The sequence below is a fragment of the Typopeltis vanoorti genome, chromosome 10, assembly GCF_054136105.1.
Source record: "Typopeltis vanoorti isolate ZY-2024b chromosome 10, IOZ_Tvanoo_1.0, whole genome shotgun sequence".
NCBI lineage: Eukaryota > Metazoa > Arthropoda > Arachnida > Uropygi > Thelyphonidae > Typopeltis > Typopeltis vanoorti.
Window position 1 is genome coordinate 93,915,795 of NC_143558.1, and position 23,979 is coordinate 93,939,773.

The 23,979-nt window shown below is 35.8% G+C and overlaps 1 protein-coding gene across 2 annotated transcripts in view; it reads left to right on the forward strand.

The window, feature by feature from the left end:
- elm (calcineurin like EF-hand protein 1 elm) overlaps positions 1–23,979 on the forward strand; it is a 74,246-nt gene that overhangs the window by 31,353 nt on the left and 18,914 nt on the right. For both annotated transcript variants that reach the window (XM_090398924.1, XM_090398925.1), the window contains one exon: positions 3,369–3,441. In XM_090398924.1, coding sequence (XP_090255050.1) covers positions 3,369–3,441 — 73 coding nt within the window. The remainder of the gene's footprint in view (positions 1–3,368; positions 3,442–23,979) is intronic.

A 23,979-nucleotide genomic window follows, 5' to 3' on the forward strand; every position in this document is an offset into this window, starting at 1 on the left:
GAAGTATAACATCGTCTGCATAAAGCAAAGAGCTGACATTAACATCTTCAACACTTCATAATGTGATTCATATAGATAATGAATAACAGAGGGGATAATGTACATCCTTGTCTCACACCAGATTTAATATTGAACCATTTTCCTGTACTTCTTTCCATTCTAACTGCTGACTTTATGAAAATCAGAAATAAAATGTCAAAATAGGCAGGAATATTGAAAACATTAGCTGTATCCTGAATGGGAAAATAAACTATTTTGTCTCTAAGTACAAGTTTTAGTGAAGATTTCAAATTAAATATGGAAATAAACAGCAGAATTAACCTGGCATGCTAGAGTCATCTGAATAAATTTATATGGAATAAGAGAGAAATTATTATGCTAAATATTGATATATAGAAGTCAGTGTTCCACCCAATTTTAACTTTAATAAATTTAGTTTAATCCTAAGTTTAATCCTTTATCCAAGTGTGAGCAAACAAAGTTTGCTCCTGAAAATATCTACAGGACTGTAGCAAGGCGGTGCAACTGTTGTACCACCTTACCCCAGTCCTGAAGATACTTTCAGGCGCAAATTTTGTTTGCTCACACTTGGATAAAGGATTAAACTAAATTTATTATAGTCTAACCAAATGCAAAATAAACTTCCAACAATTTTAACTTATGGATCTGATAGCTGGGTTAGAAATAAAACATATGATTAAAGACCAGAGATCACAGGTATCAGAGTTCTGAGAAAAGTTAAGGGAGGGGATATGTCATCATTGGCAGAATCATTAGAAATGATGATATTATAAAGGAGCTTGGCTTAGCATTCAAAATGTGTGAGCAGAGCTGATATGACACAGTATGGTTGCTTAAAGAGAAAAGGAAAGATCAGCAAAAGATGTTTGAAGTCAAGATGGCAGAAGGAACTCCCACAGGACCACTAAAATCTAGTTAAGTTTTAGGTGGATTGATTTTGTAGTGATTTTAAAACATCCAAATATAAGGTTTGACAGTATTGCAGATCAGACACCTTATTAATTTGAAAGAAAATTGTTGATAATAATCAAATGATGTTAACTTAATCGCATAGTATTATTATTATAGTGTCCTGTACACTGCCTCGAAAATACATCTCAGAAATTGGTTAGTGGTAATGAATAATCCTTCAGTGATTTCTTCAGGATGGTTGATGTCCATTGTGACAACTCTTTAGATGTAGGATTTATAGATTATACTTGCATTGTTAAATATTATTTATTAATATATGTTTACTGACATGCATCAGTAGATTTCTGTTCTCATTTCAACTGAATAAGTTAACTACTTTTGACATTCAAAAAAGTTTTTACCTCCCTTTCAAAATCCTTATTTCAGTATGACTGTAAAATAGGTTTGCCATTTGTATGAATCACATAGTATTGGGAGGTTGTTCTTGGATACTCCTCTCCTTAGTAAAACCAAGAACAGCATGGGTTTACTAAAGGAAAGTCATGTTTGAGCAACTTTCTAACATTCTGTAATAAAGTTAATGTTTAGTTAGATAAGGGAAATGGATGCACCATGATAATTTTGGATTTTGCTAAGTCTTTTGAAGGAAGACTGTTGCATAAATTAAAGAATATGGGAATGGATTATAAATTTGCATAGATAAAAGGATAACGAATAATCCTGGCTGACTGACATCAAAAAGGGTATATGGGAGATGTGAACCTGCAAGATTTAAGGTAACCAGTTGTGCACTATACCACAAGAATCAGTCCTTGGTTTATTGTTATTCAATAAGTACATTAATGGCATTGGGAAGAATTTGACAGGTGACATATAGCTATTTGCTGATGATGCAGACTAATCAGGATGCAGCTGATACGTAGTACTTGCAGAATGATTTGAATAGGCTGAAATTATGGACATGGAAAATGGCTATCAGTTCAGTGTTAGTAAATGTGAAGTTGTGCACTTTGGTGTAATGAGATATCCAATGTCATATTTTATAGGTGGGATTATGCTAGAAGAAACTGATAAAGCTAGGGATCTTGGAGTTTTAGTAGGTAGGAAGTTGATATTTAATGGCTATATAGCAAACATTGCAAATACAGCTCAGGATAATTGGAATGGTGAAATGAACCTTGACATCTAAAGATATCATTTTGCCTCTTTACAAAGGCTTGATAAGAACACTTGGACTATTGTGTGCAGGTCTGATCTCCTGGTTTCCATTATGATTCTGATACAGTGGAGAGACTGCAAAGGAAAGTGCTAAAAATGTTATTGGATTTGTGGAATACAAATTATGAAGACAGATTGATAATTTTTGGACTGCAGCCACTAGGAGACAAGAGGAAGAGGGGGGGGGGGGCTGGATATGATAGACCTGCAAACTTCTGAAATGGTCATACAGGATACCAGTGGATGGAATTTTTCATTTTACGGAGTGTGGAAAATGATCAAGAGAGCCTCCATTGAAATTGAAAGGGCTGAGAGCTAGATTTTTCTTTTATAGAAGGCTTATGACTGGAATGCTTTTGAATGAATTCAAAATGAATTCGTTTTGTGGCCTTCCCTGATTCCTTGGGGATCTCTTAATAATAAGACAGGTTTATATTCTTGTAAAACAGACATAAGGCACTTTCTTCATGTCTAACTGTTTTGTATTAATACTAAAACAACCACCCTCCATTCCTTGCCTGAAAATAATGAATACTTCATTGTTGAAAAATCAGTGCAACAAAAGGATGTTTTATGACTGTCTTTTTGGCGAACTTATTATGAGTTTTTTGTTACTGCTCAATGGCATATTAGTAGGTAATAGCAGAACAAAAAAGTTAATTTTCAAAGAACAAAATGAGACCCAGTGTCCTATAAAAACCTCCTCCACAGTGCTGTTGGAAGAATAATTGTGCATCCTTCAGTTGGAAAAGATCTATGTTCAGTTCTCATGATGACAAGAGGAATCTTTATATGGGCTTTTTCAGTTGAAGGTGAGTTGTGCAATTTCATACAGATTTGGCTGGTCCCCTCCCCTTTTCTGAAACTGGTTTTTTATCCTTCAAATCGTTCCCATAGTTGGTGCAGTGCATTTAGTTAATTATGTAGTCCAGATGGTGATTGTATAGTGTAGATGATGAATTATGTAGTATAGATGCAGATCATGCAGTGTTATGTAGTGTAGAAGCTTTTCACAACAAGTCCCCTGATTCCATGGTGTTATGCAGTAATAATAATGCTACTGATGAATGATATTAATAAAATTGTATATGGTGATTGAAATTGATTACTTTTATGATTTAGAACATTTATTTAGAAAAAATATTACAAAATTTTAAACACATACTTTGAAAGTTAAAAAAAGGTCATGTTTAAAACTTTTTTAATTGGTATTTCAGTTTCTTCAAGTCAGATTGAAAGATTGTATAGTAGGTTTACCAACCTGGATAAAAGTGACAATGGTACTTTATGGTATGTCTTATCTTTTTATTTTGTACTTTCTATAATAAAGAATACTGTGAATAATAACACTTTGTGAATAGTATTTGTAACAACTGACTATGAACAAAACACAGACTTATAGATTCACTTCATATATATAATTTTAACTTTCCATTGAAAGTGCGATGTTTATCTGATAACCATATATGCATACTATCATCACGCATACAAACAAACTTTTTTTGGCAACATAAAAGTAGTGGTAATTTCAGAGAGGAAACTGTGTGATCTGATCACAAAGGATGATGGACTACCTTCTGCCAAATGTTCTGTAAATGTGTCTTTGAATCTTTCCATTGCTTATGTCCCCAAGGTAGGTAAAGGTTGGTTAGGAGATTGCTGTGGAACAAATGGTGGGCTGTTGATCATTTCCATTGAGAGGATTGAGATGAGGACAAGAGAACTTTTATTTCCCTTTTATAGGCTTGCTAAATGCTATCAGATAGATACCCGAGGAGCATGACTGTATAGGAAATATAGAATAGATGTTAATTCTGAAGTGCACATTTTAGCACAGTTGAGGAGGAAAATACCATTTGGGCCAGGTAATTTTTGGTATTGAGAATTTTTTCTGATGTCTTTTTTGATAAATAATCAGAGCAGGCACAGTTTATGCTTATTGCTCATGATTTAGAAAGTAATTTTCCTTGGTCAATTGTACAAGAGCTGGAAGAGCAGACCGATACCAAGTAGTTAGTTAAGATTGTCTATTTCGTATCACTTGATGGTTGACTTATCTTTGGGGATGTTTTCATGATATCATCTGGCAAGGTAAGTGACACCAAAAAGTTTGTTTGGCACTTGAGGAGGAGGCAAGTTTTCTGCATTTGTAAATTCAAATTGTAGATGTTTGCTGCTTTCTTTTACAGAATGTCGAACTTTACCAAATTATACTTCTTCTTTGACCACTTCTCATCCACTGGTGAATATAGACCTCCACTTCTGTCTTCTGCTAATGTCCACCACCTCATGCCAAACCTTTGTAGATCATTCACCCATCTTGTTCTTTGGCGATCTTTCCTTCTCTAGGTATCCACTCATTGCTTAATTTTGTCCACCTTTCATTTGGCAGTCTGCTAACGTGACTAGCACCATCTCTATTTACATATTTATGTAAATAGAGTGTAATAAAATTAGTTTAATCCTTTATCCAAGTGTGAGCAAACAAAGTTTGTGCCTGAAAGTATCTTCAGGACTGGGGTAAGGTGGTACAACACCAGGGAAACTCGTTGCAAAGGTGGAGCAAGCTACCAACACTCCTATCTCAGTATCTCCTATAATGCAAAACACATCTCCTTGTGGATATGTCTGATGTTATGCATTAAGGGAAGGGCCACTACCCAGACTAGTTTCGACCTTTATTGAGGTCTCTTCAGTGGGAGCTATCTAACTCTAACCTCTAATTCTAAGCTACTCTAACCAAGTGAAAAATAAACTTTCAACATCCTTCTCTAAATCCAGAGTAATTTATTAAAAAAAGGGTGGCACACCATTTGGCAACTCCTATAGGTAGAGATGACCTGCTAATGCTTCTGCCTGGAAACTAGTCTGGGTAGTGGCCCTTCCCTTAATGCATAACATCAGACATATCCACAAGGAGATATGTTTTGCATTATAGGAGATACTGAGATAGGAGTGTTGGTTACTTGCTCCACCTTTGCAACGAGTTGTCCTAGTGTTGTACCACCTTACCCCAGTCCTGAAGATACTTTCAGGCGTAAACTTTGTTTGCTCACACTTGGATAAAGGATTAAACTAATTTTATTATACTCTAACCAAGTGAAAAATAAACTTTCAACATTTTCAATATGTAAATAGAGATGGGTGCTGGTCTTCTATTCCTGTCATCTCTCTAATTCTAGTATTTCTTATTCTATTCCTTTTTCTTGTGGAGTATTCTCTCCAAGGTTCTTTGAGCCACACCCAACCTATCTTCCTGTTTTTTTTAGTTGTTGCCCATGTCTCACTTCCATAGATAAACACTGTAATAACACATATATTAAAGAGCTTTCTTTTTTAGACATTATAGGTAAATCTCCTAACTGTTGATTTTTATACATAAAAGTAGTGGTAATTTCAGAGATTGAAACTGTGTGATCTGATCACAAACGATGATGGACTGCCTAAATGCTTTGTTTCCTTGTGTGATTCTTCTGCTTATCTCTTTATCTTGTTTTTCCTTAAAACTAAATAATTTGTCAAGGGAAATATAGCCCTACACAATTTCAATACAATTATCTTTTAATTTTAGTTCAGTTTCATTTGAATTTGTCATAAGTTTGGTTTAGTTAAATTCATCTTTAAACCTTTTTTCCTGCTTTCTTTATCAAGGTCATTTAGCATTTCCTGAGCTTTTTCTTTGTTTTGCTAAAGGAGCAATGTCAACAGCAAAATGTGATTGAGATTTTTTCCGTTCATGCTAATTCCATAGTTTTACCACGAGGCATTCTAAAGACATCTAATGTAGCAGAAAACAATTTGGGTGAAAAATATTCTTCCCAAATTCATTGCAGAGACTATTCATTGTGGGAAAAATTAATTGGATATGTGAAATCATATATGATTTCACATATCCATGATGAATATGTGAAATCATATATGATTTCACATATTCATCATGGATATGTGGAAAAAAAAAAAAGAAATATTTCCCATATAAGAAATATTCAAAAATATATATTTCTTTTAAAAAATATTTTTTTAAAAAATTTAAGAAATCATCATCATGCGTATCAAGGATTTAGGCCTAGCATGGCCTGTTCCGGCCTTAGAAGTCATCGTTTAAGAGGACGTCCTGGTTTTCTTTTTCCTAATGGTTTGTACTTTAAGGTTTTAAAGTACAAACGTACTTTAATGTATGTTAAAATTTAAGAAATATTTTATATATTTAATATTTCGATTATATTTTAGCTTTCTGAAAATTTTTATTCCGTATAAAGTTATTAATATTCTTTCTTATTACAAATAGTGCTCTACAGGCTCTGTAGATGGAATATTAATTATTACAGAATTGGGATAGGATGGTTAGGGTGAAAGAGCACCATATTTAAGAATATGCTCTTATTAGTAGTAATAGGAGCTCTTATTAGTAGTAATAAGTTAGAATATAGTCTCATAATAGTTAATAGGGAGAATAAAATATTTAAGAATAGTTAAGAAAGGGCACAATATTTAAGAATATTTATTCATATAACCATTCACTATTTTTCTGTTCTGTGCATTTAGACAATCATCCAGGTGTGATATATTTTTTATATGAACTAATTCAGAAGGTGATGTGTTTCAGTTATTGAATACACGTGCATTTTGAAAATCACTGCACTTTTCCTGCATAGTCAAGACATCTTGCACGCTGCTATCGTTTGCAGAGCTAGTTTAAGATCATAGTGCAATTTTGAGTAAAGATATTAAAGAAAATGATAATAAAATTATGTAAATCCTATCATTATGTAAAGCACCATAAGCTAAATTGCCATCTGCAGGTGCAATACTAGTATTTTATAACAATAAGAAATTTTATATTTAGTCTTGTTTACTGGAAAAAAAAAAAAAAAAAAATATATATATATATATATATATATACATACATACATATATATATATACAGGTATCCCTTGCTTAACATGGTTTTGATTATCGTGGCAATCCCTTGATATACACGGCAAGAGTTTTGATTAATGCACCTTTAATCCTGTGGAGCTCGCAGCTGATTTGTCAGATACATGCAAAATGCTTAATATAAATATTCTCACACAATTCAGTGTATAGCTTGGAAGTCATGAGCAGCTATGCATTCATATCTTAAGAGTGATATTCTGCACTGTTTTTTTTTTTTTTTTTTTTTTTTTTTTTTTTTTTTTTTTTTTGATCAGTTTGGTTTAACACATTATGTAAAGGTTTGTGATATTTGACAGTAAACTGTATCTGAGAGATACAGTGACCTCCGATGTCAGTATAGTATGGGGTTTTTTTTTTTTTTTGTTCAATAATTTTTAGAATATTTGAATAATCTAATTCAAATATAAATAATAATAAAAATAAATAAAAATCTAAAGATGGTTTTATTTATTTTCAGATACAAATATAAATAAACCATCATGTATTACAATAGAGAGCCAAAGACTTATTTATCATACATGTCCTCTAGGAGATGTGCTTTACATTTATGGAAAATACTAAGCAAAAGTGATCTGGAGCTTACTCCACCTTTACTACGGTTGCCCATAAGGTTGGTCATGCTTGCATCTGCCAAAACTTGTAGTTTCTATATTCGGCTATGAAATAACGTTGGATTCAATATCCACTTAATTTGTACCATCATGTATTATATTTGCAGTGTTTTTTCTTTGTTTTATTGCTTTTTTGCCGAGGTCTGGAGAGTTATTTTGTTTGTTATCATAGAATTTATGCCAATAAGAAAAAAACTAAAACTGTTTAAACGATTCTTGATAACTTCTTTTGATAAAAAAATTGCAGTAAATAATGTAGGTACAAGCATTTATTAAACATTTACTTTGCATTCATTTTTTATCTTTCCTAAAAGAGTACCATATAAAATGAACTATTAGTGCAGTAATCGATCAGGGATGAATTGTACTTTTTATTACCATTGATTATTAGATTTGATATACGTGGTAACATCAAGGGATTAATTAACCACGTTAATCGAGGGATACCTGTATATAGATAGATATTCTTTTTTTATTTTATTTTTTATTTTTATCTAACTTGTTAAAATATACATTAGAAGATAGGTAACAAAAGGACTGTTTACATATTATAAGTATATATATTACAGAGAAAGAAAGATTTTCCTTTCAGATATACAGAAAATGCAATTAATGAATCAATATTACAGTAAAGTTTCACTCTTAGTTATCTTTCAGATGAAGTGTATTGTTGTCGACAATCCAGAACAGGGTACCAGTTGGATTCCACTCCTCTATGAATTTTGCGACAGTTCTTGTTTCTGTGTAGTAATCAGGTTCCAGTGAAAGCCCGCTTTGAAATTTCCAACGTAGGCTATACATGAGGGTTTGTGCTGATTTGGTGATGGATGGGTGCTGGTTATTTCTTGTGTGTTTTAGGTAGAAGCTGTAGACGGCCTTAGTACAAATAAAGAGGAAATTGCATATTCTGTGTCTGTTTTCTAATGTATGGACTAAATTCCAGTAATCTTCTTGGCTGTGTGCGTAGTTACAGGTGCTAGAGGCAGTATTTAAGACATAGGTGATCATCGCTTTGTTTGCGGTGCAGCGAATGCAATCTGCATGTAAAAAAAGAAAGTCAGTAGTGTAAGGTGCCCCTTTTAATACGATGCCCAGGGTGAGTACCCGACTCATCTAGTGCTTCCACCATCTCTATACTACACATAGCGAAAAACAATTTGCAGTTTTTGCTAAATGTTATTCTATAAAAGAAAATGAAGAAACCCAAAATATACAAATTGAGGGAAGATTTCTAGATTTTCTTAAAATTAATAATACAACAGGAAGTGGTATGGCTGAAAGGTTAGATATTTGTGTTCCAAGGTACCTGAAACTTTGCACAATAGACACAGATCCGTTTCTCTGAGCTGAAATTTGTAGAGCTTAGTAGGAGTTGGCAAGATGTTATGCCATAGTCTCCACTGTATGTCAGAATCTGGTTTTGCACACTTAGATTTATATGGAAGATCGCACTGAAAACTGAGTGGCATATGCAGCCTTGTAGATGAGAGGGTTAAAGATGAATATATGAAGGGTGAAGTTGGAGGCACTGACATGAAGAAGTGGCATATTTTCTTGTAGTTGGAGGGAAGAATTGGAAGTGAGGCTTCAGATCATACAAGATGAAATATCGGCTCCGAGCAGTTTCTAGAAGGAATACGGATTCCCTGAGGTGTAGCGATATCTGGATAGGCTTTTATAATAGCAGCTTGCATTTGTTGATATTGCTTTTCAGTTTTTGGGTTCTTCATTGGCAGGCTTGTGGATGTTTTCCACTTTAGGGTCGGGGTCAGGAGGTCCCCTATGATTCTTATTCCTGCCCAGTTCCATGTAGGGAAAAGAAAGGGCTGGCCAGTTGTGAGACTTGTTATGTTTCTGTTTGAAAATAGTGGTTCTGTAAGTACAGCTGCCTCTGTTGATCCTGTCAGTGTGTGATGAAGTTTTTTGTTTTATCACCGCTGTAGAGCACTCTGTAAAATGAGGTAGTTTAAGAGGAGATGGTGCAGAACTGGTCATTCGGAGGATTGTGGAAAGTGTAAGTCCTCTGGTTGATGATTTTGTGATGTAATCGAAGGTGGTTACATAAGTATGATTGCATTCAAGTGTCTTTAGGAGGAAGATTACCCTGAAGTATATAATCTTGTTTTCAAGGGAAATCAGGCCTTGACCTCCCTTACTGTAAGTGGCTTGCAGAGTTCTGGATATGTTGTCCAGTTAGTATTGTTCTAGAGGAAACGTTTGATTGCCTTGTGAATGTGGTGGAGAAATTCTTCGGGGGGGGGGGGGTGAGTACTTTGAGGGTATGTCATAACACACCTGCAGCCGTCTGGTTAACTATTAGTACTCTTCCTCTAAGTAAAGACATGGAACGAATGCTGTTCCATTTACCTAGCACCTGTTTAAAATGGTTGTGCAGCTGTGTCCAGTTCAGTGTGTTATATATTTTGGTGTTGCCAAGGTGCACACCTAAGTATATTTGTCCTTCACTTGACCAGGTACATTCGATCGGAGAATCATTTCTAGCCTTCCATCTGCCTGACCACAAGCCAGTGGTTTTTGCCGAGTTTAATTTGGCCCCTGAGGCTTGTGCATATAGTCTGTGTGCTTCCTCGGTTACTGTCATTTCTTCTTCATTTCGGACTATTACAGTGACGTCATCGGCATATGCTGATAGGGTTATTTTTTGATGTGGCTCTATTATGCTCTTCATTCGGAGATGATGGTGTCGTGTACTCTTTTTAAGAAGGGTTCTATGGCCAGTGTGTATAATTGTCCAGAGAGAGAACATCCTTGCTTGATCCCTTGAGAGTATGACAAAGTGCGAGTGAGCCTGTTGTTGATTTTTAAACAGAAGAGCGCATCTCTGAATAGCAATTGCATTGTTTCAATGATGAGAGGACCATAGCCAAATGCCTTTAGGATTTCATAAAGGTACTCGTGCTCTACCCTGTCGAAAGCCTTGTCCTGACCATGGCTGATGAGCACTAGGTTTTCATGTTGGCTGTTTGCAACGCAGATGAGATCTTTTATTAAATGGAGGTTATCATATTGATCTGCCTTGGACAGAGTACGTTTGATGTTGGCCAATAACTTCAGGCAGTGTTGGCTTTATTCGGTTTGCTATAACTTTGGAAATTATTTTACAATTAGGGAGATTGGACGCCAGTTTCGGATATCTGTGTGGTCTCCTTTCTTTGGTATCAATCGTGCTACTGAGGTCGTGACAGATTGTGAGAGCCCATTGAGGTAGGCTTCTTGCAGTGTTTTAAGAAGAAGTGGTCAGAGTTGATTCCAGAAGACTTGGAAAAACTCTGTTGTGCAACCATCAAGTCCTGGAGATTTGTTCTTTGGCAAGGTTGTGCATGCAGTTTTCAGTTCATCTAGAGTGATTGGGTTTTCTAAGTGGTTCTGATCTGTTGCAGAGATTTTTTTTGTTTCTTTCAGTATTTGGTGAATGGCATGAAGGGATGTTCCTGTAGAGCTGTATATATTCTTGTAGTGTTGTAGGATTTCAGAAGTGAGTTTATTTGGATCTTCTTGGATGCTGCCATCTTGAAGTCTGATAGCAGAGATGGAGTTTGCTTCCTGGCATTGTTTTTCCAAAGAGAAAAAATATTTTGTGGGGGCATCTGAAAGATTTGTGTATGCTGCAATCTAAGTAGGGCACCTTTTGCCGATAATTCTGAGTATCTTTGGATGGCTTGGAAGGCTGAATGATATTCAGGGCTTTCTTCTGGGAGATACTTGAGCTGTTCTTCAAGTTGTCAGATTCTAATGTTCCTCTGTTGAATTTTCTGCTGACTGTAGATCTGCGAAAAGGATTTTATTTGTGATTTTAAGTGGGCCACCATGTTTTCATTGGTTCTGTATCCACTTTCATGTGAGTGAGGTTGGTTATTAAAGCCTGAGTGATTATTATGTAATCTGGATCTTTCTGGAGGGTATTGTTGAAGATCCTATTGGATCTTCAACAATTCCTGATTTGGATGCTTCCAAAGATAATGAAAGTTGCAGCATGATGAAGCAATGATTTGAGATTTGGGATGGTATGTATCAGATGTTTCTTGTAAAAAGGCTTATACATTGGCAACTGACTATTAAATTATTTAAGAAATTTACAATGTATACTGGAATATTAATTAAAAGAAACGTTAATAAATACTTCCTATATTTTGGCAATGCCACATTGCCATCTTCATGGGAACATACAAATATGGAACGTGCATGCAGGCACTACAAAAAGCAAATGAGGCAGAAGATAGGAAATTATTGTTGTTCCTAAAGTCCTAATGGTGCCCCCCCCCCCCCAGAGGGCTGTATTAGGTTGTCTTGGCCATTGAGCTGATGTTCTCATGATGTAAGTCCCCAAAATTTGGGGCAGTCTCATGCACTCAAATTTGTTGAGGTTTGGAACGTTTTTTTGAGCTGAGACTGAGTCTACGAATAATCTTTCATACTTAAACTTGTTGCGGTGTATTACTTTGGCTTTCTCCCAATGTATTCTGTGGCGGGTATCTAGAGCATGGTCTGCAAGTCCAGAGTGGCTGTACTGGTGAAACTGGATGTAGTCTTTGTTCTGAAATCCTGATATTCGCTATCCTGCCTGTTTGGCCAAAGTAGGACAGTTTACAGCTGCAAGGGACCTGGTATACCCCAGGTAGGTCTAGGGGAAGTGATTGGTCTTTGGTAGAACAGATAAGGGATGCCAACCTTTTATATGGTCTGTAACAAGAAGTCAGGTCATATTTTTTAAGGATTTTGGTTATTTTTTTCAGAGGTGTCCTGGATGTAGGGAATGGTGATAGATTTAGTGTAATCTTTATTGTGAAGGGGGAGGGTTGTGGTTTACTGGTTTTAATATTTTTTGGATTTTTTGGGGGGTTGTAGCCATTGGCTAAGAAAGTATTAAGGATGTGGTTTAGTTCAGTGTTTAGGACATTGTCATCTGAACAGATTAATTTTGCTCTGTTATATAGTGTTTTAATAACCCCATATTGTTGTGTGTGTGGGGAGGGATTGCTGGTGAATGTATCTGCCTGTATGAGTGGGATTTCTAAAAACAGAGAAAACCAAGGATCCATCAGGCTGGCGTGATGTCTAGGAAAGGGGAGACTGTTATTTTCCTCTTTTTCCAAGGTGAACAGGACTCTGGGGTGTTGTTTGTTAAGTGCATTAAGGAGTGGAGTGTATCTGAGTCATGTGGCTAAATAGTGAACACATCATCTAACTAAGCCAAATAGTGGGTTTTTGTGGGGCAGAGTTTAAGGCTTTCTCTTCAAAAGTCTCCATAAAGAAGTTGGCCAAGGGTGGGAAAAGTTGTGAACCCATGGCTGTCCCCTTTATCTGCTTGTAGAATTTTCCTTGCCAAATGAAATAGCCTGAGTTCATTATGAACTGAAATAGGGCTTAGATATCGGTAGGAAATTTGGCTTGGATGAGCTCTAAGGTTTCCTTGAGCGGGACATTTGTGAATAGGGAGGAGACATCAAAACTGACAATGTATAAGCCTTTCTTCAAGAATTACTATCATCCACGGAGATTCCATCGCATGCAAGGCCCGCCAATATGGCAAACTGAAGTTGAAGATATATAGACAACTAAATCGTTTGACCTTCCTAAAACGCTGCTGGAAAAATGAGTTAATCTCAAATTGTGTTAAATTTAAGCACCATTTCTCTTCGCAGAAGGCTCTCCGGATTTATAATCGCACTAGCTTTGCCGTACTAAGAGAACAAATTACTGCTATGTCCGTTCTCCTAGCCGACAAAAACAAAGCTTTACGGGCACTAGAGGAGGAGCTTTCAGGAATGCTGAGCCACAACCTTTGGACGATTCTCTATGACATCTTGTGTGCTTCGGCAACAAAAGAATTTGATAAGATATGTAATCAGCACATTAAGAAATTTGATAACTTGAAAAAGAACTCTACTTTCATGCCATAGCAACCACTCGGCACTGTAGTCAACCTCTCTTCCGTTGTTTTGAAGCCTGAGGCACTCGCATTTCTTGCACGTTTCCACAATTTCACTTTATCTCCTAAAAGAATACCTGCCAAGGAAATAATGATTCAGATAGAATGTGGCATCTGCAACCTGTCAAACCATATTGCCAACAATGTCAGACAGGATGTAACCGGTGTTCTCACTAAAGCAAGACCACCATAAACCAACATATCCAAAGATGAATATATAGCTACTAGAAATGAAGAAATACAAGGAAATAGTAATCGCCAAAGCGAATAATGGAAATGCCACTGTGGTTCTCAACCAAAAGGACGACTACACAGGTAAGCTTAATGCTTTATTATTAGATTGGGCTACCTCCCTCCCCATTGAATATAATCCAACCAGCTCTCAAATTAGAATGCTCCATAGGCTCCTTAAGAAGGTCACGTCTTGGCCTGTGGAAGTTACCAACAAACTAAAACCTTTTAACTCTAGACCCCCCCCCTCCAGTTATATGGACTTCCAAAAATACATAAACTAAGTGTGCCGTTATGTCCCATAGTGGATGGCATTGATTCCCCACATATAAATTAGCCAAACATTTAATAACCAAAGCACTCGCACACTATACTGGCATCACACAAAAAAACTCAGCCCGCTTCAAAGCCAGTATAGAAAACCTCTCACTCCAACACACTGACATAATGGTCAGTTTCGACGTCTCCTCCCTATTCACAAATGTCCTGCTCAGGGAAACCTTAGAGTACATCCAAGCCAAATTTCCAACTGATATCTCAGCCCTATTTCAATTCATAATGAACTCAGGCTATTTCGTTGCAAGGAAAATTTTACAAACAGATAGAGGGGACATCCATGGGTTCACCACTTTCCCCACCCTTGGCCAACTTCTTTATGGAGACTTTTGAAGAGAAAGCCTTAAACTCTGCCCACAAAAACCCACTAATTGGCTTTGTTATGTGGATGATGTGTTTGCTGTTTGGCCACATGGCTCAGGTACACCCCACTCCTTAACATACTTAAAGAACTGTTGTGTCCCATTTTACGATCTATATTCTATTTTATAATTTCCTCTTATTTAAGTTCTTCTATTATCTACGCACGAGATATCACCAAACATTTTACTAATATCTAAGTTATTTCTCCCCTTAGTACCCCTAATATTTGTATTTATACTGCACCTTTTGGGATATATAGTTTAAGATATTATATACAAAAACAAGGAGAAAGAACTCAAATATGTCTGAAAGTGTAACTATGTTGCAGTCATGACACTTTATCTCGTTTCTTAACATTAATTTCCCGCGTGATTAGGTTCGTATTTTTTCAAGTGGTGCATTGGACAATTTCAGACAACTCTTTTATCATTGAAAAGGTTTATTAAATTCCTTAACATGGTACAATTCAATTTTCATGATTACTCAATTTAATGCTAAACTAAATACATACAAATTAACATTAGCTTATTACAAGTAATTAGGCTATGATCCTATAATGGGTATTACGATCATGCCGCCATAGCAATTCAACACATAAATTCACTTGACATGGACAAATAAGATTAATTCACACTATTTAACTATTCAAACTTAAGTAGATTAACTAAACCTTTTTCTGCACTAACACACAACTATGACATTTTAATTTTCCAATACATTACAATAGACATGCAAAATTCTCAGGACACTTAATTATTCACATAACATTAACACTAGCCAGCTTACTTTTAATATATTTTGTCAGATACTACAGTCCTAGTATAAATTTTCCTTGGTCACTTCAACAGTTCCGTATTAGAATAATGATACTTATCACAGACAAATTTTAGTTAACATTAGATATATTTTACAGTACCTTTCTTTCTTGGGTTTTTCATATGGGCCTTTACCTTCTTCTGATTGAACTAGCTTGGTGTAACTTCTCCGATAATCTGCTACTCCTACGTTCCTTTTTTGAGTTGAACTTTGCTTAGACACTCTCTGAATCATCTATATATCAGCTGTGCAACTCGCCACGTGGACATCGATTTCTTTACTTCTTTCCCCTTCTCATAGTTGTCACTGTAGTTGGAACACAAAGAATATGCTTTCTTTTCCTCGACTGTATGGCATTCTTCGCTTCTCACATAGGAAATACGGAACCGAAATTCCGCTCACTTTTGTTTCCGTGTTGTGACGTGAAGATATAACCCCTATCTCGCCACTCAGGAGAACACCGTGAAATCCCTACGAAAGAGCACGCGAAGGACTCTCCTGGAATGGAATCAAAACCAAAACCAAAAAAACCTCGTGGGGGGGATTTCCAATCCTTTTATACCTGTTCTCCTAACGGCACTTTTTCTAACTTCTTTTCTTCGCCCCTACTTGTTTTTACTTCACCGACCAATTAGGGTGGCGTTTTTCTGCCAAACGTCCTTTGATCGGCGAGCCCGTAACGATGTCTCAATCCGGGAATCGGCCCTGAGCGATAGTCTGTTGTTTTCCTTTGCTAGCCTCTAATTTAATCCCCTTTCCAAAATTTTTCTATGAATTTACTTAATAACTTAATCTCTAGCCTCTCACATACCATCTCTTATGACTAATCCTTTTCTGTCTTATTTGACTTTTCTCATTTAAATCATATCACAATATTAATATATTCTTTCTTTTGTTAGTTAGTTTAACAAAACCTTTATATTTTATATATTTTATTGGATGCAACAATTTTTCTTTTAATTAATTCAATTATTATCTTTTATGCAGGGTTTTTAATTTATTTTATTTATTCTTCATGTTACATCATGATAGCTGAGAATTTTACATTCTCAAGATATCAGGGTGTAACACAACCAACATCCTAGAGTCCTTTTTCACTTTGGAAAAAGAGGAAAACAACAGCCTCCCTTTCCTAGACACTCTAAATCACTCGCCAGCCTGATGGATCCTTGGTTTTCTCTGTTTATAGAAAACCCACCCATACAGGCAGATACGTTCGCCAGCAATCCCGTCCCCCCCCCCCCCCCCCTCACAACAATATGGGGTTATTAAAACTATATAACAGGGCAAAATTAATCTGTTCAGATGACAATGCCCTAACCACTGAACTAAACCACATTCTTAATACTTTCTAAACCAATGGCTACAACTCCAATAAAATACAAAAAATATTGACCCCCCCCCCTTCCACAGCAAGGATTACTCTAAATCCATCACCATTCGCTACATCCAAGGCATCTCAGAAAAAATTACCAATGACAATGACAATTAATTAAAAATGACAATGCCCTAACCACTGAACTAAACCACATTCTTAATACTTTCTAAACCAATGGCTACAACTCCAATAAAATACAAAAAATATTGACCCCCCCCCCCTTCCACAGCAAGGATTACTCTAAATCCATCACCATTCGCTACATCCAAGGCATCTCAGAAAAAATTACCAAAATCTTAAAAAAAACATGACTTGACCTCCTGTTACAGACCATATAGAAAATTGGCATCCCTTATCCACTCTACCAAAGACTTACCTGGGGTATACCAGGTCCCTTGCAGCTGTAAACTGTCCTACTTTGGCCAAACAGGCAGGACAGCAAATATCAGGATTTCAGAACACAAGGACGACATCCGGTTTCACCAGCACAGCCACTCTGGGCTTGCAGACCATGCTCTAGATACCTGCCACAGAATACATTGGAAGAAAGCCAAAGTAATACACCCCAGCAAGTTTAAGTATGAAAGATTATTCATAGAATCGGCCTCAGCTCTAAAAACGTTCCAAACCTCAACAAATTTGGGTGCATGAGACTGCCCCAAATTTGGGAGACTTACATCATGAGAACATCAGTCCAACGGCCAAGACAATCCAATATAGCCTGCTGGGGGGGGGGGCACCATTAGGACTTTAGGAACAAGAGTAGTTTCTTATCTTCTGCCTCATTTGCTTTTTGTAGTGCCTACGTACATGTGCCATATTTGTATATTCCCATGAAGATGGCAATGTGACATTGCTGAAATATAGGAAGTATTTATTAAAGTTTCTTTTAATTAATATTCGAGTATGCGTTGTAAATTCCTTAAATAATTTAATAGAATAGAGATGTTTCGAACTAGAGGAAAGGTGTGTTTGGAAATGTATCTGTCCAGTCGTGCTTGGTAGAGTGGTCTATTTGTCGCTGTGATTGCTGACCTCCATGTATAGGACTTCTTATCTGGATGTTGATGCCGAAAGACATCAATGAGTTCATTATCATTTACCAGGGTTTGAAGTTTGTTTATTAATTGGCTACGATGTTCAGTACATTGAAGTCTGTCTTTTTCTTGGTCAATATGTTTATGTTTTTGGTCAATACTAAAAAGATGGTTTTGAATGAAAACAAGGATTTCTGATGCCAGAGAATCCTGCTGTGATATGTAGATGTTGAACACATGCAGGGTGTTATGGTTTGGTGCTTTTATGTGAGCATACATGGTGTAGCCTGGTATATCTGCAATCACTTCAAGTTTGTAGGGAGAGCGATGAGGTATGCCTAAGCTAATTCCTGTTCCATGATGCTGTTGGGTTGTAGCGTGATGTAGATCATAAGGCCACTCTGCCCATCTTCTGGATAAATTGGATAAGGAGTTGATGTTTGTTTTCTTGCAGAAGTATTAGGTCTATATGATATTTTTGTACCTGGTTCAAGGACTATTCTGTTGCGTAAAGCAGAGGCACATCCTCTTGCATTGAGAGAGAAAAGGCTCAAAGACATTGTGTTTATGAAAGTTTGATTGTGAGTTGAATCTAATATTGATCCTAGTATTTTGTTTGTAGCCCATTAATTAGGTAGTAGATTTGCTTACTTCTGTTAACCTCTGCTCTGCTCTTTTTACATTTCAGTTTTGAGTGTAGATCCTGAAGTTGAGATATTAGTTCTGGGATTCTTGTGGTGTATTTAAGAGCTATAGTTAATTTGTGAGGAGAGCCTCGCACTTTCTGTATGAAGAATGACAGCTGCTTCATTGTTAGGGGACCCTCAGTGTGGGGAAGTTCCCCCTCAGCTTCCTCCTCTTCTAAGTCGTCATGTGGAAGTACAGTTTCCTCATCATCTTGGGAACTCTGTTTCTCTTTGGCTGGCTGCAGGTGATGAAAGGCCATTCTGAGTAGCTTCTTCTATTGGATGAGGTTTTGAATTAGTGGGAAGATGGGTTGGTGATTCTGGTTGTTGTGTCCGTGGATTGCTTTTAATTAGTTCATCCTGGTCATCTCTGTTGAGAGGATTCGTGTTTTCGTGCTGTGAGACTTTGTTATCAGAGCCTTGGATCTCATTACTCAGCAGGCGTTCAAGACCGATGTGAACTTTGTCTTTTCCAGTTCGGGATTTTCTTTGCTCTGAAATTCACGAGGGGGAGAGAATTTTTGGTTTACTTTTTCCTATGCTTTGATTTTCTTTATGTACGATGTTGTTCTGTTCATCTGGTTTGCTATTCTGTGCTGGGATGTTTGTTGATGAATTGCTGGTAATATAGGGGACATTGTTTCCTAATGTGACCTCCTTCATGACAGAAGAAGCACTGCGATGAGAAAGATAAGTAGAAAATGTAGGTAATTCCGTTTATGTCCGTGCTGATTAATTTTGGCAAGTTATATAGTGCGCCGTTGTTTGGAAAGTGCATTAATGCCTGTCTTTGGAAGCTTTTGACATGGGCAAATTCGGGCTTCTTCATGGCTGCTGACAATGTGCATATTTTTCCTGTGACAGAACCGTATTAACATGGATCTGATGAGGAATTTCGGGGGGAACATGTGATACTGTTACTTTTGTCTGGGCCAGTGCTATTGGGGCTTCGAAGTGATAATCACCGATATCGACACTTTTTTGCAGTACTGTTTGTGCCCATCAGATGTGGCTGAAATACATCTGCACAGTACCAGCTACGCGGGAAGCATCTGTAATATTTTTTGCCGGTATAATTTTTGCAATCGCCGTGAGATACTCTTCTAATGGGACTTTTTTTTTGGTGGCGAAAATAACAATTCAATTTTCTCAGGAAATGGCGTTGGTAACAGTGGTGGTTATTTTTGCGTTTGGTTTGCTGCTGGCTAATGTGTATTTTGGGAGACAATAGGATATTTCCGTTTGATACAACATTAGCATAAGATTTGAAATTTACTGACCTGTTTTCCATGTCCATGGTTCCGGTGAACTTTGCTCTTTCTTCTGGGTCTGAAGTCGTAGGGGGGGCCTTTGCATTGCTGAGTCCGTGGTAGTACAAGAATGTGTGGTTGCCAAGGCAGGTAATCCTTCGCCAACTATAGCCGCAGGTGAGGAGTGTAGGTGGCGAAGAAGGAATTATGGCCTCGAAATTGAAGATATATTGGAACTTATACATCAGAAGAAGAAAACTGTCATAAATCACTTATCACTATGCTTATGCATACACGACTAGTATGAGTGGATAGCTATCAGATTGGAGAAATTATCTATATAAAAAAACTAAGTCCTTCCTTGCAGATAAAAGTATAAAAGGTGGAAGAAGGCAGGAGCAGTATGAATGCACGTGCAACACCTTGGCCACCTAGCGATAGATAAATAGATTTTCCCAAAGTGAAATACATAATTAATTACTTCTCTTGTGAAATGTTCAAAAATAAACTGTAATCAGAAATATATCGTTAACAACCGACTAGATAGCATATCCTCTCCCACCAACACAAGCTGTGGATTCGAAACTCACAATGGGCACAGATGTTTGTAATTGTTTTTAGGTAAGAGATGAATTTCGTCGTCTGATGTGAGACCACTTATTGGAGGCCTTGAAGTGGCTTGAGTAGTTTCCATGTTTGGTCATGAAATTTGAGCAGGATTCAAAACTAAGTTAAAATGAATAACAATTACAACGAAACTGAAATCAGGAAACTCACTGTCAATAAATATATTACTTTCATTGTGTAAGAATAAAAATATTATGAAAATCTAATTAACATCGAAACAAATAATATATTAATACATAAAAAAAAACTATTTTGGGAAATTTATCTTGCACTGCATTTGCTTTTTATATATTGGTATTAATGCAATATCATTTCAATTTTCCAGCAAATAATGTTTTCAGTGAATTTTTTCCGCGATGAATAGTTCCTGGAATGAATTTTCTCTGTGATGAATTGTTCATGAACCGCAAACTGATTGGCCTATAATTATCGATATAATCTCTGTTGCCCTTTTTATGCAATAAGATAATCAAGGATTTTTTTTTTTTTTTGTAGTTAAAATATCATTGAACATATCCAATATGTGACCTTATGAAACTGTGAATCCCTTGATTTTGTGTGTGTTCTGCTAATATGCCATCCTCTCCAGAACTTTTATTTTTGCTGACTTGAGGGTTTCCATAATTCTTCCATCATGATGGGTAGTTGTGTATCAGCCTCATCTAAAATACTACATCTAAATATATAGTAGAGGATTTGTATCTGTTTACTTGCCTGTGTATAGGTCCGTATAATACTCACTACATATTTTCATTATTTCTTCTCTATTGTAATCTACTATTTCATGCTTATTATTTCAATTTTGGAAATAATAATTTTTTTTCTTCCATTTTTTCCTTCCATGTAATCTTTATATGATCAGATATTTTCAGAAATTTTTTTGTTTTCTATTATGTTCTGAATTGTTCTTAAGTTATGTTTTCTGATGTTGTTTTTGATTTATTTTCTAAGTAGCTTTGTATTTCTACAAATTCTATATTGTCTTTGTTACTTCTGTGTCTCCTTTTCCTTAATTTTTCCTTTTTTTTTTGATTAGATTAAGTGTCCATAAAGTAAGTTTTTCTGTAGAAGTTGTGTTTACTGGTAATGATTTTCTTATACTTTTACTAATGTATATTATTGGAGAAGCTATTTTCTCCATTCTATCTGTTAACACATTCACATCAGGAAGTATTTTAAGTTTATTGGACCAAAAATACTTCTCATCAAGTCTGCAGCATCAGGCTCAACTGACACAACAAGTTTGTGGTGTTAGCTGCAACTCTTTCAGTAGAGATTTTATTTCTGCTTGTTTGTGTGCCACTTCCACATCAGGCTGGCAGCAGGCTTACTCCTACAAATTTTATACGACATGTTATTTGTAATTTTTTTTTGATAGAATTTTAGTTGAAGTTAACATTTGTGATCTGTCTTAATGACATGGAAGATTTCAAATGCAATTGAACAAACACTTATTTCATGTAATTGAAAATTTGGACAGATGTTAGGACAATTGTTTTTAGTTAGTGTTTGGTGATACAACAAACAGTTTTTCTCGAGTCTATGTGACATAGTTACTGTGGGAGGGAATGTTTCATTAGGTGGTGCCATTTTCATCCCAGTTGGTTCTTATTGCGCTATTTGTTATCAACATATTACAGACTGCAGATGTCTCTGTACCTTATTCAGTAATACAATAAAATTACTTGTTTTTCTTGCATCTGCAGTATAATGGCTGTTGGGGAGGAACTATATAGGGACAACTGCTTTCAGTCTTTGGACAGTGTATACGTTGGGAGTAAAATTTCTAACAGAAGATGAATCCATTGTTTTTGATTTATTTTCTAAGTAGCTTTTGTATTTCTACAAATTCTATATTGTCTTTGTTACTTCTGTCTCTTTTTCCTTAATTTTTCCCCGTTTTTTTTTTTTTTTAGATTAAGTGTCCATAAAGTAAGTTTTTCTGTAGAAGCTGTGTTTACTGGTGATTTTCTTCTACTTTTAGTAATGTATATTATTGGAGAAGCTATTTTCTCCATTCTATCTGTTAACAGATAAAAGCCAACAAACTAGAAACTTGGGAAATCCACATTTTCTAGCGATGAGTTTCCTGAGCAGCTGTCAAAAAAAAAAAAAAATCGCATCTGATGAAGTTAAGTTCGAATTTTCAAAGATGTAGGCAAATAGTTCAGATGATGATTTGAGTTGGGTATTGTATTTATGGAGCAGTTCCTCATATGATGAAGAGGATATTTCACAAAGTAAGGTTTCTGAATTTTCTCTTTCAAACGAATGGAATCTGGTAAATAACACCAGTTCAAGAGTACAGTAGAGAAGTGAGCTACTTTTACTTTTTTTTTATAAATGCAGAATAAATACACTGCAGATGGAAAAATCCATCTGCAGTGTATTTATTCTGCATTTATAACTGATGGAATTTATGGTAAGAGAAACTACCAAACATGCAGATTAATGCTTATCTACAACTCAGGATTGTAAAACTACAGGTAAATAAGGGAATTCCAAGAAATAAATACCCACATCCAAAGAAGAAATGAAGCAATTTTTTGGAATCCTATTGCTTATGGGGGTAATACATGTTCTAGAAATAAGTTGGCAAGCACAGAAATAAATTTCTTTGCTTGCTGAAGTATTGGCATTTTTGTAACAGTGATGTGGAGACTAGTGGTTGTCTGTATAAAATACTGGAACTGCTAGAACAAGTTGTATTAAGCTTTCAAAAGCAGTTTTGCCTGGAAAAAAGAGTTGTAATTGATGAGAGCATGATTCCTGAATAATTGGCTGTTCTTTCGACAATATGTTCCCAGCATGACTCATAAATATGGCATCAAAGTGTACAAGACTCTGTTTACCAGCTAGCTACAATTACGATTAGGAACTTTTTTTTTTTGTAACAATTGTAAGAAGCATTTTGACTTCCGAGACATTAAAATGTGAAAAAATCTTTGTATCTGAGAATGAAAGAAATGGGGTATTATCATCTATATTACTATATTTCAGTAATATAATTTAGTTAATAAAATAGCCTGCTGAAAATTTCCTACCCATTTTATACTATCCATGATAGGATTAATTCTTGATAAAGTTTTTTGTGTTGAAAGTTTTTCCACTTGGTTATACTAAAAATTAAATAATAATCTGGATTCTTCATGTTCGGTTATTATCTTGGCATGTTTTACATTTAGAATTATGACATTAACAAACTACATCCAAAGGGAAATGTTACGAAAAAGATGCCAAGAAGTTATATTCTTGATTTAATCTATTATCCAAGTGTAAATAAACAAAGTTTGTGCATAAAGTCATTTCACGATGGGATACTAAGGCAATTGATGTGAAGTCAATAGCTTCTACAGGGTGGTTCAAAATTTCACATACAAACTTTGAGGGAAGGTAGAGAACATCAAAATCAACGATATTCACATAGGAAAGCATGACCAGGAATGCTACTGGAAGGTACTAACAGGGACATAAAGATACAGAAATAACACAAGGCAGTAAGTAGTGTAAAAAAAAACTTTATTAGACGTAACTGAACAGTTCAATAGTAGTTGGATACATAATATTGTAAACGAGGTGCATGTCTGCCATCTCAGTGTTTGTAA